Genomic DNA, 17,332 nt, shown 5'->3' on the forward strand with positions numbered 1-17,332 from the left:
TGTCACAACATTCTACACGGCCACGTAGAAGCATCATAACATCAAGCATACCTAAACCGAAACCCATTCATCATCCTTTCCAACACGCATCGAGTATAAAACAAGCAGCCATGTGAAGCCACGTAGAGGAGGCGAGTAATGTGTAAACCAAGTCATAATCTTGTGTCTTCTCTCGGAGTTTGGGTCCTGTTCAAATGCACGTAGTAGAAAGTCAATCCATACAAATCTTGATCGCACAAATAATTATTCATACACACATTTCATTGAGTGGGCTCAAACAAGTGTGTGTCAATATATATTTACTTTCTTGTAGTTTTCATAACACAGACTTCCCGGTGATCAAGTCAATGTTGCAGTGCATCTGGTAAAATACAACTTCCAATGTCGCCGGGACTTGGGCGATGAGATCCAGCTTGTTAGCATAATCCAGTTCACCTGCTCGACAAAATATTGTCCAACACAAGATTGAAGATTCGAGTTCATCTATAGTTCAAACAATTCTTTGGATGAGCAGACCATTTCATTGTACAATCAAATGCATATCTACATGAGAAAATTACAAATTCATTTCTAATGCTATTAAATTGAAATTTTCAACATGCCTAAGTGTTTTTGACTTCAAATATATTTGCGATGCTGAATTGAATATAGTGTCTCAGATATAAGAAGACTCACTCTTTACAGATTTGCACAGGCCAGGCTACGCAGATGAACAACCAAACGATCACCTGCACAACCAGTTCATCTGGCTGTGTAAAGGTAAAATACTGAATGATAAGATTGACAGGGAGCTCAACTACAGTTTGCCACGAGATCACATGTAGTTCCCAAAATATCCATATACATCCAACTGCTAAAGACTTTGATATCAAAGGTCCATAAAGTTGCTAAATCTGCCCGGATGCACCTGCACGAACTCTGAGCATCTCCGTGCGCTTACTTCTTTCCATCACATCGACCAACCAGTTGACAGCAAATTTAATCCCTGTTCTGCGGAGTGTAAAACAAAGTTAATAGACTGAAATCAAACATGAGTGGCACTCTCAAATTGACTCTTATTCCCAAAACAGTCTAGGATATCAAAGCCTGTGGTTTCCCAAGAACTCTGTACTACTTCCCACATTTTGCCACTTCAACTATGCATATAACCAAGTAGATATACAATGAGATCCACCTTCGAAAACTTTATGGCCCAAAACCCATCAGCACAGAGGTTCATCTTCTCATTTGGGTCAAAATTTATAGTCAACCAGATAAATGAGATAGATGAGAGAACAGTGGTCAAAGAAGACGAAGGCGACTAAGTTGATGTCTAGGAGGGTGAGGGGAAGGTGGAGAGGGACAAGCAGGTTTGCCGATGTGGGTGGACTGGTGGTACGAAGTGGAACCTGGGGAAAGGAAAGGATGGTGAAGTGGTCATATAGACAAGAAAGGAGAGGGATAAGGAATAATTGAAGGTGGAGGGGAACAAGAAGAAAGAAGAAAGGGGAGGGATAGAACAAAGAGGACTCATGTTGTGATAAGTGGTAACTACTGAACTCAATGGTTCAAAATTCACATAGCCAAACTACATCCTCAAAACTTTTCTCACGTGAAATTTGGCTTGTTTAGTATTACGCGCCTATTGGTGACCCAATCTGAATATGCTGCCAGGCCAACACTTCAGTGAGACATCCTAGTAATCATTTGAAACATTGGTAAATATTTAATGATCAAAACAGCACCACAGAAAATACGTTATAATACCAGTTGCATGCAGCCATGTTTTGCTACATAAGAAAATAAGAAGATCAAAGCAAAATATACTAACCCATTATATGCAGATACAGCTTCAAACATGTAAAGCCTTTCGTTTAACTCTTTCAGATCCAAATATCTTGCAAGTTCTTCTGCTGAAACAGCTCCAGGAAGATCCTGTTTATATTAGCAGTCAGCAAAATCCTACTTAAATTAAGTAACAAGATGACTTACAGGAGATTAGTATCATTTGCATGGCACACAACAGGAAAAAATCTAAAGCCCCATATGTGAATTAATATACTAAACCAGAAATATCACTACAGGCTGAGAAAGAAATTGAAGCCAATAAAACCTTAAGGAACATGAACAAAATTTTAAAACGGGATTAGTTGTTTTGATCTTGTCCTTTCATAAAATTTGGGCTCAGTTTTATCAAACTCAGTACCACAGAAAAAAAATATAGTTGCATATTTATCATTAAACTTGCTTCAAATTTGCTATTTTCCTATTCAACTAGAATCGCATATTTAGCCAAACTAGATTCTTAGTTAAACATATACCAAAACCACATAACACCTTTCTGTTTATTGAATGGAAAAATATAGACAAAATAAAGGAACCAAAAATCCAAATTTTCTACATACAAACAGTTTGAAAATAAAAAAATAAATACTTTATCAATAGCATACCTGTACTAACTCGAAGAAATCAAATTACAAAAGATATCTTTGGATATAAAACAAAATTGAAACACAAGATTGGTACTGAAATCTAAATTTTTGGAACCTGCTTGTTTGCTAGTATCAGAAGTGGTGCACCTCGCAAATCCTCATGTCTAAGTACTTTTTCTGTTCCACAATTTCAAGATTCTAGTTAGAAATTGTTACATCACCACAGTATAAAATTTGTCACAGCCAATTCTCATGGCTGGAAAAAGGAACAAAAATCTACCACATGAAATATCATCAGACATGGATTTACCTAATGCAGATTTAGAATCCTCAAATGATGATGGACAAGCAGCATCAATAACATACACTATAGCATGTGCCTCCTCGTAATATTTCTCCCATATTGTGCGTAGACCAATCTGCCAGAATAAGTAAATACTTAATCTTACAGTTTGATGACCCAAAAGTTTCTGATAATTGACTTTCAGATATAAAATCTAGAACGTCACTTTATGAACCCTGTTCAAGTGTTCCTGTTGATAGAACTAAAAAATTGTACTTAGGCTTCCAATAGCATCACATGATAACTTTTGGTACCTTATGAACTAAAGCAGCAAACTAACATCCTCACAAGGTTAAAAGACCGACTTTGAATAGCTCATATAGTAGATTATGAATTTTCTCCAATATGTCAGGAATGGTAAGAGAGGTATTCTATGGTTTAAAAAAATGCTGATTCAGTGACTCAGGCTAACAAATCAATGGAGATGAAAATTCTAGGGACGCGAGAGTAGGTGAATTTTTATTTATCACCAATTGAGAAACCAGGTTGCCTCAATGACATTGCTCCAGTTATAAAGTGAATGTTTATTTAATACCAATTGATAAACCAGCTTGCCTCGATGGCATCGCTCCAGTTATTACTCTTTTGGACCCTGTCATTATTTACCTTGCAGTTCACCTGAATCATTTGTTCAAACATGTCCTTGGTTCCTCACTTAAATAATACAAATAAAAAGGGACTCTTCACTTTGGGCCTAAAAATGTCAAGAATCCTGTATAATGGCCTCTAGCAAACTGAGGGATATTAACAATTAATTGCATGTTTCTTATCAAGCATGCAATAAAATAATAGACAAAGTAATTTTTCAGCATCACCCTGATGCTAATTTGCTAATAATCAATTTTACACAATTTATACATTCAATGAAAATTTATGCTCTTAATAACAGAATAGCAGTGACACCAATAGAAAGATGATTTATACTCACAAGTTCAGACGATAGATATATTCTTTACCAGGAGGCAACAGATAAAATCAGAACTCATCACACAATAAATTAATCTATTTTGTCGAGTCCATAGGGTCAACTATATCCGGAGTAAAAAATTATTGCTGACTTCCATCATGCAGATTGAAAGAGAAATGGGGTTCAAAAAAACTTACTAGGTGCAAGAAATATTATTAAAATATGTGATTGAGCTACAGCTACAAATCTACTTAAATTAGGAAAAATAATTCATTTCCCTAGTCAAATTACTCATCGAACCAGAATAAATATAATCTATATCACCAACAACATAAGTTCCAAATTTATTAATAAGCCATGAAACTTGCCGTTAAATTCCATAATAACAAGATTTGCAAGCAAAGAACATACCTGCCCTCCTAGGTCCCAAAAAACAAGTTTTGCATTTGAAGCCTCAACTCGACCAATATTAAGCCCAACTGTTGGAACTATCCGATCAGGAGGGAGCCCTTCCAAATTTGAATATAAGGACTTCAACTTCTCCAGCAAAGTCTGAATTTAGAAACATAGTGTCAACTGAATACTATTCTGTAGAAGGCATGTTAAGAAAAACAAATTATTTAATGCCTCAGAGGACAATAATCCAGCCAGCTGATGCAGAAATGAAGTTTATAGTCTGCAAGAAGTATAAAAAGCAAAAAATGTCTAAAGAACTATGTTCCTTTTCATTAAGCCCACTCCTACATGCTTGCAATTTATGAAACAAAACCAAATGAAAGCCTGCTCAGATATGCTTGCAGTTTATGAAACCACAAAACCAACCCAAATGAAAGCAACAAGAAGTATCTAACGATTAGAAGTAACAAATATGTCAATTTCCAATATATAGCCTTTTTTTAGAACTGATAAGAACCATGGTTTTTCTTTATAACCAATTTATGAGAATAGAAAGAATATATATACTTGCATTTCCAATATAAAAATAATATACAGTTATTTTCACTTATCTTAGTTAGGGATGAGATAGAGCAGGTTGAGGTAAATGGACACATCAAGGAATGCAACAACAAAAACCACCTAATTGATGACATATTTTATGATTTAATAGTCCTACATGGATACAGGATCTGTCCTTGTATAAGCACCAAAACTCAAAAATATATATTCTAACATGAACATGTTCACAAGTTTCTACAGTGTACGAAGGAAATTAGTCAGAAGATCACTTGTATACATCTTTACAAAGAAGTATCATGGATGTCATTCTCATAAATATTAAAGTTAGTAGAAGAAGAATTACAGTTTTTCCAGCCTTATCAACTCCAAGAATAAGAACATGGAACTGTGTCTTGCTGAATATATACTTCCAGAGTCCATAGAATAATGAAAACATTTCTACTGATTTTCTTTCCACCAGCTATAGTCCGTCTTCAGGAGCAAATGAGATCATATCAATGAAGGCAGATACTCCACATTTCGTAAATATCCTGCAAAAAGCACATGTGATAAAGATTGTGAATCTCGTACTAATTATGCATTGTAACTGTATCTAGGTTCCTAAAGTGAATCTCTCTAACAATGAAGAGAAAAAAAATGACATAGGTGTGTGTAATTGATGCAGGTATTGTCACAATCAGAGCTTAATGGGCTAACTAGCTTATCAACTTCGTTTGACCTAGACCACTGGTCAAAATGCTTAAGCTAAAATTGATAGTAATACACACATTAGACCCTTATGAGTCAATCTTAACCTTGTCTACTTCCGATGTGGGACTAATTGGGGTGTTTGAATATCTCTCCCTCGAAGGTTTAATATCCTCACCAAGGCTCAGCATAGCTCAAATCAAACCTTAGTATGGTGCATGTGAGGCATAGTACAATGATGGCTCCATGTTGTGACGAGTCCTCTAACTCCATCCACGGGTAGTCCTTTCCTACTCAAATCCCCTTACCATGCCCAAATACTAGGTCAACTCTAATTTCAAATGTCACGACCCAAGCCTGATGGGCTAACTGACCTATCAGCTTCATTTAGCACGGACCCCTAGGAAAAATACTTAGGCTGAAGTTGATAGTAGTACACTCACTAGACCAATATAAGTCAATTTTAATCTTACTCACTTCCGATGTGGGACTAATCAAGATGTTTCAACATCGAAAGTGGGTAAGACTAATATTGCCTTATAAGGGTTTAATAAATGTAATACTATCAACTTCAGCCTAAGCATTTTGGCCAGTGGGTCGAGTCAAACGAAGTTGATAGGTCAATTAGCCCATTAGGCTCGAGTCATAACATTTGGTATCAGAGTCGACCTAGTATTTGGGCATGATGAGGGGGCTCGAGTAGGAAAGTGCCACCCGTGGATGAAATCAAAGGACTCGACATAGCGTGAAGCCACCATTAGGCTCCGGCTCACATGCACCATGCTAGGGCTTGATCTAGGCTATGCTGAGCCTTGATGAGGACGTCAAGCCCTTAAGTGGGAGAAAAACACTCCAATTAGTCCTACATCGGAAGTGGGTAAGACTAAGATTGACTTATAAGGGTCCGATGAATGTACTACTATTAACTTCAGTTTAAGTATTTTAGTCAGTGATTTGAGTCAAACGAAGTTCATAGGCCAGTTAGCCCATTAGGTCCGGGTCGTAACAGGTATCTACAAGAACATCTTCCAAGATCCATAGTCGGCAGATTAATCAAGTAACATATTCTATCATATCCATGTGTAAATAAAGATTCCTATGGCTATGCTTCTATTTAAATGTTTGTTGCTCATAATCAATAACCATATAAGATTAACATAAAACAAACAATCACAATAAAATTTGGTATCTCTAGACTTATTTCTTCATACGTCAAGGTTGACAGATCAAGTAGGAGTGCATTACTATCAACATGATCAAACTTGTCATGACAGAACATCATAGCTCATGTCAACATCATTAGTAGAGACATGCCAATAATGCCTCTTTAATCATCATGCTTTAATTAATATATGGTAATCCATATGTGCACTTTATAAGTAAGGAACATAAGTGTTAAAGCTTTAACAAATCTTGATATTAAGCATATAACTCATGCTTACCAAAGAAAGCAGGAAATAAACAATCAAATGACCAACCTAGGACATTAAATCAACAAAACGAAAAAGAGTTGATTAAATCTTCAACAACCAATCATTTACCCTCTATCACCAAAGAACTATATCCAATAGTATCATATTAGACATGAAAGCCATCCAATATTGCATAAGAATGTCTTGAATATGGCAATTCATAAAGCACAAGAGGAATAAGTCAGGTGACCAACATCCTATTATAGTACAGCAAGTTCATGGAATCCTCAGCTAATGCATTAAAAATGTGATTCGCTAACCAAGTCAAATTCAAACAAAATTCCAAAATGATATTAATAGACAATAGAAAAGTGAGAGACAACAAGAAAAACCATCAATTAACAGATCTTGCAGCTCTGGCAAGACAGATCAATGAACAAAAATGAATGGCTCCAAACACAGGGGAAACCTACTTTGACAACAGTGAGCTAGTACTGAGGTAAGAATGCTGGAAGGCAACACAGATGGATGATCCCTGGATTCTTCAGAGAAGAAAACAAATTAAGGATTTTGTTTTATAGTTTATGTTCCTTTTCTGTTACGGGGATGGTGTGGCTCATTAAATAGGAATTTCTGAAACCTCATATGTTGAAGGACCTAATGTTCCACTGTAATAAGTACTGAATTATCTAGTAGGGAGTGATGTTAGCAATGATCTAGGTCAATCTGGCGTATTTAAAGACATGAGATCTCCATTAAGAAAATGATTTCTTCTAATCTAGGGATATGTTGCTGAAGCCTATTTAGAGAACTGACCATCCTGTTAAACACACAAGTGAGGCAGCATAAGGACTTCAATGAGGCTTTCAAAATTCTCTTCATCACTCTATAGTTGAGTGATCTGCAATTAATTAAATTTACTTTATGGAATTAGTTAAATTCCTCTCTCATATAGTTTCTTATCATTGCTGTTTCTTTTCCAACAAAGAAGACATTCTGATGCAATTTTACTGACTACTTGGATTATTTTCATTCTTCTTTCTCTAATCGGATTGCAGAATTTTCATTAATTCGTTCATTTCTTGTCATAGGAGGCAAGATCTGGCACCAAAGTAACATAGCTCCTTTAAAACCTGGGTGTCAAGGATTCAATTCATAAGATAGCCTCTTTTCTTGCAAGGGGAAAACTGTGTACATTAAACCCTCACCAGATCCCCTATTGACAAAGAACTTCTTGCACTAGGCTGCCCATTCCTTGTCATAATGAACTTGGTCGTGTTAATAATAATGGATCGATAATGGAATTGTTGACATAAATACCTATTTCTGCCCCTAGAATTGTTTATACAAGTGGAATTTAAGTCTTAGGCAGTTCGCACTTACATGCATGATAAACAAATGGATTTCTATGCAATTCTTAGCATCACCTCATATCACTACATATGAGTCTTGAGAATGCTTCCTATAAATACCTAACTGAATGACATTCATTAATTCTAAACGAATCGATGTAGAAAGGGACCGGATCGTACATATCCGATTTTGCATCACCTAGCACAGGTTAAGAATAAGTATGAATAATCTCAACATATGCCTGTCATAGAATCCGATTCTCGACCTAGGGCGAGGCTTTAAGCTGGCTTGAAGGAAAAATCGATAGGAATCGGCCGATCCGGTCGCTGGATCCAGCACGATCCGGCCGTCGAATGCGAACAACAGCAAAAGAAAAATAAAACCAACCCGAAGGAAAGCCGCCGCCAACGTCTTCGACCGCTAGCCCGCTTCCTTCTAAGCCGACGGTGGTCGTCCGCCTCGTTGTCGCGGGAGGTGAAGTCTGAGGAGAGAGAGAGAGAGAGAGAGGTGGTGGAGGAAGGGTAGAGGAAAGACACTGGAGACATACACGGACCTTTAAACAAGGCCTCTTGGAAGACCCGATTTAGCGGCCCAAGAGAGAAAGAAGGAATGGTCGAGGCTACAATTGGGCCCCATGAATGAGTCCAACAAATATATATATATATATATATATATATATATATATATATATATGAGTTGTTGATGTCTTGATTACTTGGACGTAGTCCGAACTCGTATGCTTAGGATTGTCCGAGGTGTCCTCAAGATGGAAACGTCAAGCTCCTGAGGTAGTACCTACATGAAGACTGACGTCAAGAGAAGTTTCTTGACTAGATTCTCTAACGCTCAAATTAGTAACATGGGATATATTAGCATAGACTAACTTGAGATATATTAGCAAAGATACAAGTGCTGAAAAAGATGATCCCCTTTTTCATTATGTTGAATATGAGCTTTTATATTTAGTCATAAAATGATAAAATATTTCATAAAATATTTTACGAGGATGCAACTTCTAACTACCTCCTACAATCTCCCATTTGCCTCTTATCTATACGAGTAATAAGAGGGGAGTAGCTCATAATTGTTTGTCTTGGACATTTATCTACGTTGGCAGATGGGTGGAAGGTGGCCTCTATTTTCTCTTTCGCCACGATGTAACTCCAGTCGGACCTTGAGTGAGATAACTCAAGTCTTTCATTTCTCCTTCACCATGGTGACCTCAGGATCCGGGTGAATTATGGTTGTTTTTGGCATCTTACGTAACTCCTCACACTTACTTAAGACCATTGCATTGACGATAATGTATTGACTGACCCTCTGAAATGCCTCTAATATAGTCACTAATAATCTTTTTATCAACAACTAGAAGAGGTAAGAGGGTTTGAGCCTTACCATACGAATTGTACTATGAGTGACGGATGAGCATCAATTATGCCTCAAATTTCATTCATGAATTGAGCAACGAAGTTTGCAACCGTTTTCTCCTCTCTTTACTTGAGTCTGAGAAGCAATGCTAATGATGGCCTTAGGTACATGTTTTCGAGGAAGTTAGTTCAAACTCCCTCGCAAGCTAATCAATTGAACTGATAGAAAGCGGCTTCAAGCGAGTGTATCGTTCTTATGCTGGACCTCTTAACTTGGTCAAGAAGATTCGACACATCAGGGTATCTAAAGTGTCATACAATGATATTTGGGTATGGAAAGTTGTAATGTGCTATGTTAGGTTGGCACTACCATCGAATGCCTATAACGACCGGAGGTAGAAGTTTGTTGGAATTGATTCCTCCTAGTTGGGTAAATGACGATTGACACAAGGTGCGATCGATCAATGCTTTCCCTTTTGATTGTTAAAACTCTTATCATAACTCTTCTAAATGTTGGTCTATCTATTACAGTTGGATCCATAAGGAATTCTCTATCGACTTTGTTAATTGGGTCTCAGATTCAGGAAGGATAAAGTGGTGGTGTGGTCTGCTGAATTTTATAGTTAGGGACTGAAGTTGCCCCTCAGTCAATAGTTTAATGAATCTTAAGCAGTCCTAGGATGTCAGCACTACGTCGGGTGAGGGAACCTTGATGAGTGCCAGTGACGATCGAGCTGATCATAATTTAGCTAGTGGTATCACCCTTTGGCTAACAAAGGCAAAAACAAAGCTAGTGATTGTTAACCACAAGGTTAGAGGTTCAGGCCCTCCTTCTATAGCTAGCACTTGTTGAGTGAGATTCAAAAATACCTTAACAAGGACAAGCAACTAGCTCGGGGTCATCCTTAGAGGTGAGAGATCCTAGTTATTAAATAGATGTTAGTATTGCATTGACATTTGTACCAAAGTAGATGTGGCCATGTGTATAAATAGTGGTTGATGCCTCTTTTGTGTGAAAGTACCGTAGGTTGGGGGCAAAGCCTCCTTGATTGAGCATTCATTGAAAGGGTCAGCAAGCAAGAGTTCTTGTAATATTAGGCCATCATTCTAGTGCTAAAATATTACAGGAACAAGTTGTTGATATCCTAGTCAGTCCGATGTGATATGGATCCATATGCGTATGATTGTTTGAGGTACCTCTAAAGTAAAAACATTGAGCTCCTAAGGTACCACCTGCATGAAGATCTAGGTCGAAAGAGGTTTCCTGATCCAATCCTTCCAATGCCCAAGTTAGTAACCTAAGGTATATAAGTATGAACGTAAATAGTCAAAAAGGTAATCCCCTTTTCATTGTGTTGAATATGAGCTTTTATACGTGATTGTAAAGGATGTAGCATTTAACCGCCTCTAACAATCCCGTCTTGGTCTCTTATCCATGCGGGCAATAAGGAGGGAACAACTCATAACTACTTGCTTTGGATTAGACGGGTAGACAAGTGAAGGATAACCTCTATCTTATTCTTCCACCCTAGACACCATATAGTGATCATGTATCGAATAACGATTAATTGATAATATACCATATATATATATATATATATATATATATATATATATATATATATATATATATATATATATATATATATATGTCACTCTTGAATAAGAATAAGAATAATAATAATAATAGTAATAGTATTATTATCAAAAGCACTCTGGTATGTCCGTAAGCCAAGATGAAATCGAGATGGCTAATCAGTTTCACAATATAGTATTAATAGATTTGGGTGCATACATAATCGCGGTCGGAGTCGTCGATCTGGCTTGTCCTAGGCTCCGGATCAATCAAGCTCAATGATTTGAATTGGGCCAGTCTCGGCCCATTTAAGACAAGTGTTTTATATCATATTTATATCACAATTGCTCTCTCACCAAAACTAAATTTGATATAAATGAATAATTTCAAATGTGTGTCTTTTGGACTCAATTAAGTGGTTAATATTTTTTCTTAAAAAAAATTAAAATCTTTCACTTCGGTTTGAATCTATTATCAAACGATAATAATATGCTGAATACAAAAAAAAAAAAAAAACAAATAAATAGACAAATAGTTAACATAAGTTCAAATAAAATACTATTTATTATCAGTATCAACAAGAACCAAAGATCACTTGCTCGTTGGACCAAACACACAATGGAATTGTCATGATAACAGAGTCACCCCACACCCCATATTCCTAGCTTGGCATCATTTGTTCATGGATGAAAATGACCCCCTCCCAATCTAGTGGATGACACAGGTCAGAAGAATACGAGTACAAGTTGATGAATTGCTTCCACCAGTGGATTCCCAAGCATTTGGGATTCTCTTCTTTCATGTGGCCATCATCTTCCTCATCATTCCTAAGGCCAGGTCAATGAATATATATACATATATCAACACCTGAGGCTTAAAATATTCATTACCATTAACCATGTTTTCCATGAGATCTCACTAATCCAAGTCCTAAGACAAGGAATGAAGGATGCATTTGGATTAAAATAATAAACCTTTGATCAGGTCCAACAAGCACTGCTACAGTGACAAAGTAGACCTTCAGCATCAATCAAATCAAATCCATGGGGTGGGTTGGGGACCAAAAGACAGGTCAGCTGAAGAATTTTGAGGTGTGTCCATTTGTGGTTTAGCAGACCCACACCTCTCCATTTTCTTCCTCCACCATCAACTCATTCTAGTGGCCACCACAAGAACAACATAGTAGAAATTTAGGTAGGAGCATATGCTTGTGGTATATCCCAATGATGCTTCTGTTTGTGTGTGTGTGTGTGTGTGGCTGACCTAATTTATATTCTTAAAACTCTTATTGACATATGGGTGATAAATTAGTCAAAGCTAAAATTTTAAATGAGACATATTCTAGTTTATATTTTAAAGATATCATCTGAGATATCTGAATAATAGATCTTAAATATTTTTACCAATATCACAACATCTGAGTTAATCCAAAATATTCACTGAATATGTGATTTGGACAACTCTTGATGCAATCTAATACTACAAATGTTAGTCTTTTGAGTCTGAGGCCAAAATGTGCCAATCTTTTTCTCTCTCCTTTGTTTGAAAATGAAGATTATGCCAAGTAAAAATTATTCTAAAGCTCTGAAAAATCAGAAAGTCTCTTGTAGATGATGATTCGATTGCATGACTTGATGAACCATGTAATGGTCCTTCCAGAGGTGCAAGTGGAACCAGAATGCCCTACCTACCTAAAAGCTGAAAGATAAGTTGACACAACAACATGATTCTGCCCAAAGAATCCTTTTTGGTGTTCCATCATTGTAATAGAACAACATGCTTATCCAAACTCCCACTGGTGCTGAATGCACCAGTCGATTCTAGGTTGGTTCAGTTGGTCCTTGCCTTTCAGCATTAACTTAGGAAAGTATAAATGACCCTACATGATATTATCATTGTTCATATATACCCCTTGGAATAATCTTCTCTATCTATTTTGTTAGTGATGGTCAACCACTAGTTTATGTTAACTTATAAATCTTTTTGTTATGGCATGATGCCTTCTCATAATCTAAAATTTTCCAGTGGTAAACAAGTTGAAAGTATCATCAGCACATGAAATTCTAGACTTTGTTCATTGTGTGCATGTAAACCTCAAAACTTTCACTTTTAATCTGTCTTGAGGGAAATAATTTTGAACCTTGTATGAGTTCACTCACTAAGAGCATCAAAAAGGAGAGAGAGCAAAGAAGACTACTAATCTGTCTCAACAGTATATTTGCAAGTATGTATTTTTCTAATTGGATGTTTTAAGATAAGCAAATATAATGTTCAAATTATTATATTAAATTGCATACAATTGGCTCTTACATTGACTCCGACTGACACCTATCAATTGAGCAATCATGGAAGAGTTATAGAGATATTTGCTGGCAAAAAGGAAGAAAAAAACAAAAAATGGTTGCACATCCCTATCTATTGGTAGAAATAAAGAGGAGATGCTTTTGTGCTATCATATGATGGCAAAAGTGACAAGGGGTAGTGCCCCAAGTAAAGTTTCTTGCTCAATTGTCATGAACACTAGTCATCCAACTCACCATTTTCTTTTGTGGAGCCATATGAGACTGAGATGTGTTCGGTGAATGATAAGTGTAAGTGCATTTCACTCGTATGCTTCCTGCCAAACTCTTCACTGTCACATAAATTGACATGCAATGATGTATATATCCACTTCACAATCGACCTAGCCTTTTAACCACATGTCTCCTATGAGCTGCATGGTTTACATGTTTTCCTCCTCATTCACAAAAAGGTTTTGTGATCGGAGATGTACTCGTCCATTTAGAACTATCTATCATCAACTCCAAGGTTCTCGACAATTATGGAGAGGAGAGGAGAGGAGAGGTGTTGATTATTTTGAGACCATGATGATGTAATGAGATGTGATAGACTCTTGTCTCTATAATTGATTATCTTTATCTATAATAAAAATAAAAAATAAAAAATATATTATCAATTAATCATCATTCGATACGTAACTATCGTATAAAAATTCTTGGTATGAGAAAAAAAAAAACCCAGATCTCCTTCCATCCGTCTGTTCGTACGTAAAACAGAAGCCAATTTTGATTTGACTTGAGATACAAAACATATTACGTCTCATACTTAATAATGTATAAAATAGTCAACAAAAACATGTTAATTTTATTGCAATCGACATGGGACTTCTTTACTACTCATTTCTCCACATGATCAAATCTTGTTTGACCTGAGGCATGAGGCACTGTTGAGCCTTGAAAGTTGCACGATAATTTGAAAGATGGAGAAGCACTGAACACCAATGAGGTCTGAGGCAAAGCAGCTTTAATTCTGATCTATCTATCTTCCACAATGTGGATGCGAAAAGGAGTAAGAGATGGTCATGATGTGATCCCAAGAAAAAGTACATCTCATCTCTTATGCAAAGTGGCGTGCAAGTTCCATCAGTTCATGCTGTACATGGTCATCAGCAAAAGCCAAGTTGTGCAAGAAAACTGGACTAGTGTTAGCTAAACACAACATGAAATTATTAGCATAAAATTTATAATTATACTAAAATTAAATAATAATGTATCTAAATAATATTAAGATGTGTATATTTTGATGCTATATGAAAAGAAGATATTTGTGTGATTTGCAACGGTACTATCTTTAGATCCAAGATCGTTACGAATATGTAAAGAGAACTAGATCCATCTCCTTTCTTCCTATCCTTTCACAAGATCACTTAGATTAATAGTTATAGAGAAGAGTTAAGAGAGAAATTATGATCCCTCAACTGAATCCTTTATTAGATGCATCTATTTAGACCCTAGTGATCTTGTCTATTTATAAGCGAGAACAAAGGATATATAATAAGTTATTAGAAGAGTTCTTCCCATCAACAACATCATATAAGGAATTCTATTATAATATGAACGTCTTTTCTATTAACCAATAACTATAATCAGAATTCAATCATATCTATAATATATCTTACCTAATTAAATAGAGTCATATAATCTAATAAATAATCTGAAATCATTAGTTTTAGTTGCAAATGCAATTTTGAATGAAAGAGAAGAAAGTACGCTGAATGTTAGCTCGAGAATAATCATCAATCCGAACTACAAATATAATCTTAATTCCAATTTCAAATCTTTATGTATAATAAGAAACATCATTAACATGAAATGAATCTCAAGAGGAGATGATCAATAAGTTCTGTATATATACATTTTTAAAAATAAGTTAGCCAGCTAAGTGAACGAAAGTGAAATTCTCGAGAGGAAAAATCCCTAATCACAAATATTCTTTCATGATCTATAATGAAAAAAATATTAGATAAAAATAATAATATAAAATGGGAGAAAATTAATAACATTATTATTTTTACTTTATATATAACTTATGGGGAGTATCTTACCTATTAAATCTCTCGTATTCTTAGATAATACAATCATATCATTTCATAAGGAATGGATAAAAATAACTAGTATACTTATTTTTTTTCTCTGTAATATTTTTTTTTCACAAATGTGCATTCTATATGACATCACTTATAGGCCAAATTATGCTAATTAGCATAGTTGACTTGGTCAAATAATTAGCCTTCATTTCTACACGTTTAAAGAAATATAATCCTAAATTATCCGCATGAGAAATGTTAATTAGCACGACTAGCACGATCAAACGATCCACAAAAATTCTTTTAGGGATTAGAATCATTAAATTATATGGTTGGGGATGAGAATATTAAATTATGGCATCTCAAGTATTCTCATCGTTGCTTTGTCTAATTCTACCAAGCTATGTGACAATCTTGACATGTCCATATATGATGAAGTCCTATATGTCGATGTCCCTACGATCGAAAGGGATATCCTCTTACTCATCAATCAATGCGCCTCGCATCGAGCGGGAACATCACAGACGTTTCAGTCATCGAACACGAACATGAGAAGTGAATGGTGATCGAGGCATAAAAGTGCGGCAGTAGAGCGAGCGATGCACGCACCGGAATGCCCACCGAAGTCGACACCGACCCCACCCATGATGGCAATCAGGTGTCGGGACCCCTCTGCCACATGGCACGGGTCAGGTTGGCTCGGGCTATCTTGGATTCTTTTCTCCGGTTATTGTACGGATCCACTCGTGATCGGACCGCTGGTGCAATCACAGTGGGACCCACGGGACCGGATGATCTTCTCCTGGAAGTTGAAGGTTGTCGGTTACAATTGCCGGCGATGTGGATCCGCAAAAGTTGTTGTTTGCATACCGAACTTGATGACGTAATAATTGATATAAATTTTATGCACGGTTTAAATTAGACAATTTTTTGTCAAAAAAAAAAATAAATTAAGATCAAATTCTGATCTAAAACTATTACATTTTAATAGTTTGAGCCAATAAATAGATAATAAAATATGATTAAAATTGATATCATCTATCTCTAAGTAGATAAGAATCTCTCTCTCATGAGAGGAGTCCTCCGTGAAAGTGCTTCCAAAACCAATCTGCATCAGAACAAGAAATCTCACATCAGTTGCATACCCCACCACCTGTTCGACGGTTTGTGACCACATCTTTCTCGCCTCTGACACACACGATGTTGCGTACAGGCACAGAGTGACAGGCAGTGGTTCTTTGGCAATTAGGTAACGCCACTTCCTTTCACATCAAGATTCTATGTTGGTGCGACGCAGTAAAACAAATGTTTGAGAGTTCCTCATTTACAAGTTCTAACAAATTTCCAAAATCTATTTTTTCTCATGAGACATTGTTTTTTTTTTTTTTCAGGCTGATTTTTTATTGAAAAACTCTTCTATTAGATTTTTCTATAAGGCACCATTTTTCATATTTTCGGAGGGGTGCACCTAATTTTTTTAGAATATTTAAAATATCTTTAACGTGACATAATATTATGGATCGATGCATAAAGTAATATACGGTATATAACTTTGGATGCTGCTTAAAAAGCCTTTATCTAATATGTACATGTGTTATCATCGGATTTGAAAGTTACAGCGATATCAATTTGCAAGAAGATCTACACTCGCTTTCTCCTCTCTTTCTATCTTTTATAAGACTACTATAAATGATGGATTAAGAACTGAAAGAGATTGATAATAAATTTATAATCTCAATAGTTTGACTAAGAAGAGATGAGAAAAAATTTGTAATATCTCAATAGTATCACGTCACATATTTGTGTTGAGTCTCTAGGAAATTCTATTTATTTATAGGCAAGAGTAAAGGGTCTAAGATAAGTAACTAGAAAATTCGATTATAATTTATATTATAATCAGATTTTATTTTTATTGATCGATAATAATAATCAAAATCTAATCATATCTATAAT

At 35.9% G+C, this 17,332-nt stretch overlaps 1 protein-coding gene across 1 annotated transcript; it reads right to left on the reverse strand.

The window, feature by feature from the left end:
* Positions 1-637: 637 nt before the first annotated feature.
* Positions 638-8,612, reverse strand: LOC135597480 (uncharacterized). The gene is made up of 7 exons (XM_065090456.1): positions 8,458-8,612; positions 4,962-5,148; positions 4,073-4,213; positions 2,722-2,830; positions 2,527-2,588; positions 1,811-1,914; positions 638-990 (listed from the first exon to the last, which is right to left on the reverse strand). The coding sequence occupies exons 2-7, from the start codon at positions 5,052-5,054 to the stop codon at positions 888-890; spliced, it is 612 nt and encodes a 203-aa protein (XP_064946528.1). The 5' UTR covers positions 5,055-5,148; positions 8,458-8,612; the 3' UTR covers positions 638-887.
* Between the last annotated feature and the right edge of the window lie 8,720 nt (positions 8,613-17,332).

The sequence above is a fragment of the Musa acuminata genome, chromosome BXJ1-11, assembly GCF_036884655.1.
Source record: "Musa acuminata AAA Group cultivar baxijiao chromosome BXJ1-11, Cavendish_Baxijiao_AAA, whole genome shotgun sequence".
NCBI lineage: Eukaryota > Viridiplantae > Streptophyta > Magnoliopsida > Zingiberales > Musaceae > Musa > Musa acuminata.

Bases quoted from the DNA above. Each gene is read 5' to 3' on its own strand.
- LOC135597480 (XM_065090456.1), bottom strand. From the start codon at position 5,054: ATGTTTTCATTATTCTATGGACTCTGGAAGTATATATTCAGCAAGACA. The intron at 2,831-4,072 runs GTATGTTCTTTG...TTATTCTGGCAG, and splicing joins TTTGGGACCTAGGAGGGCAG to ATTGGTCTACGCACAATATG. The intron at 991-1,810 runs GTTAGTATATTT...TACACTCCGCAG, and splicing joins GCTGTATCTGCATATAATGG to AACAGGGATTAAATTTGCTG.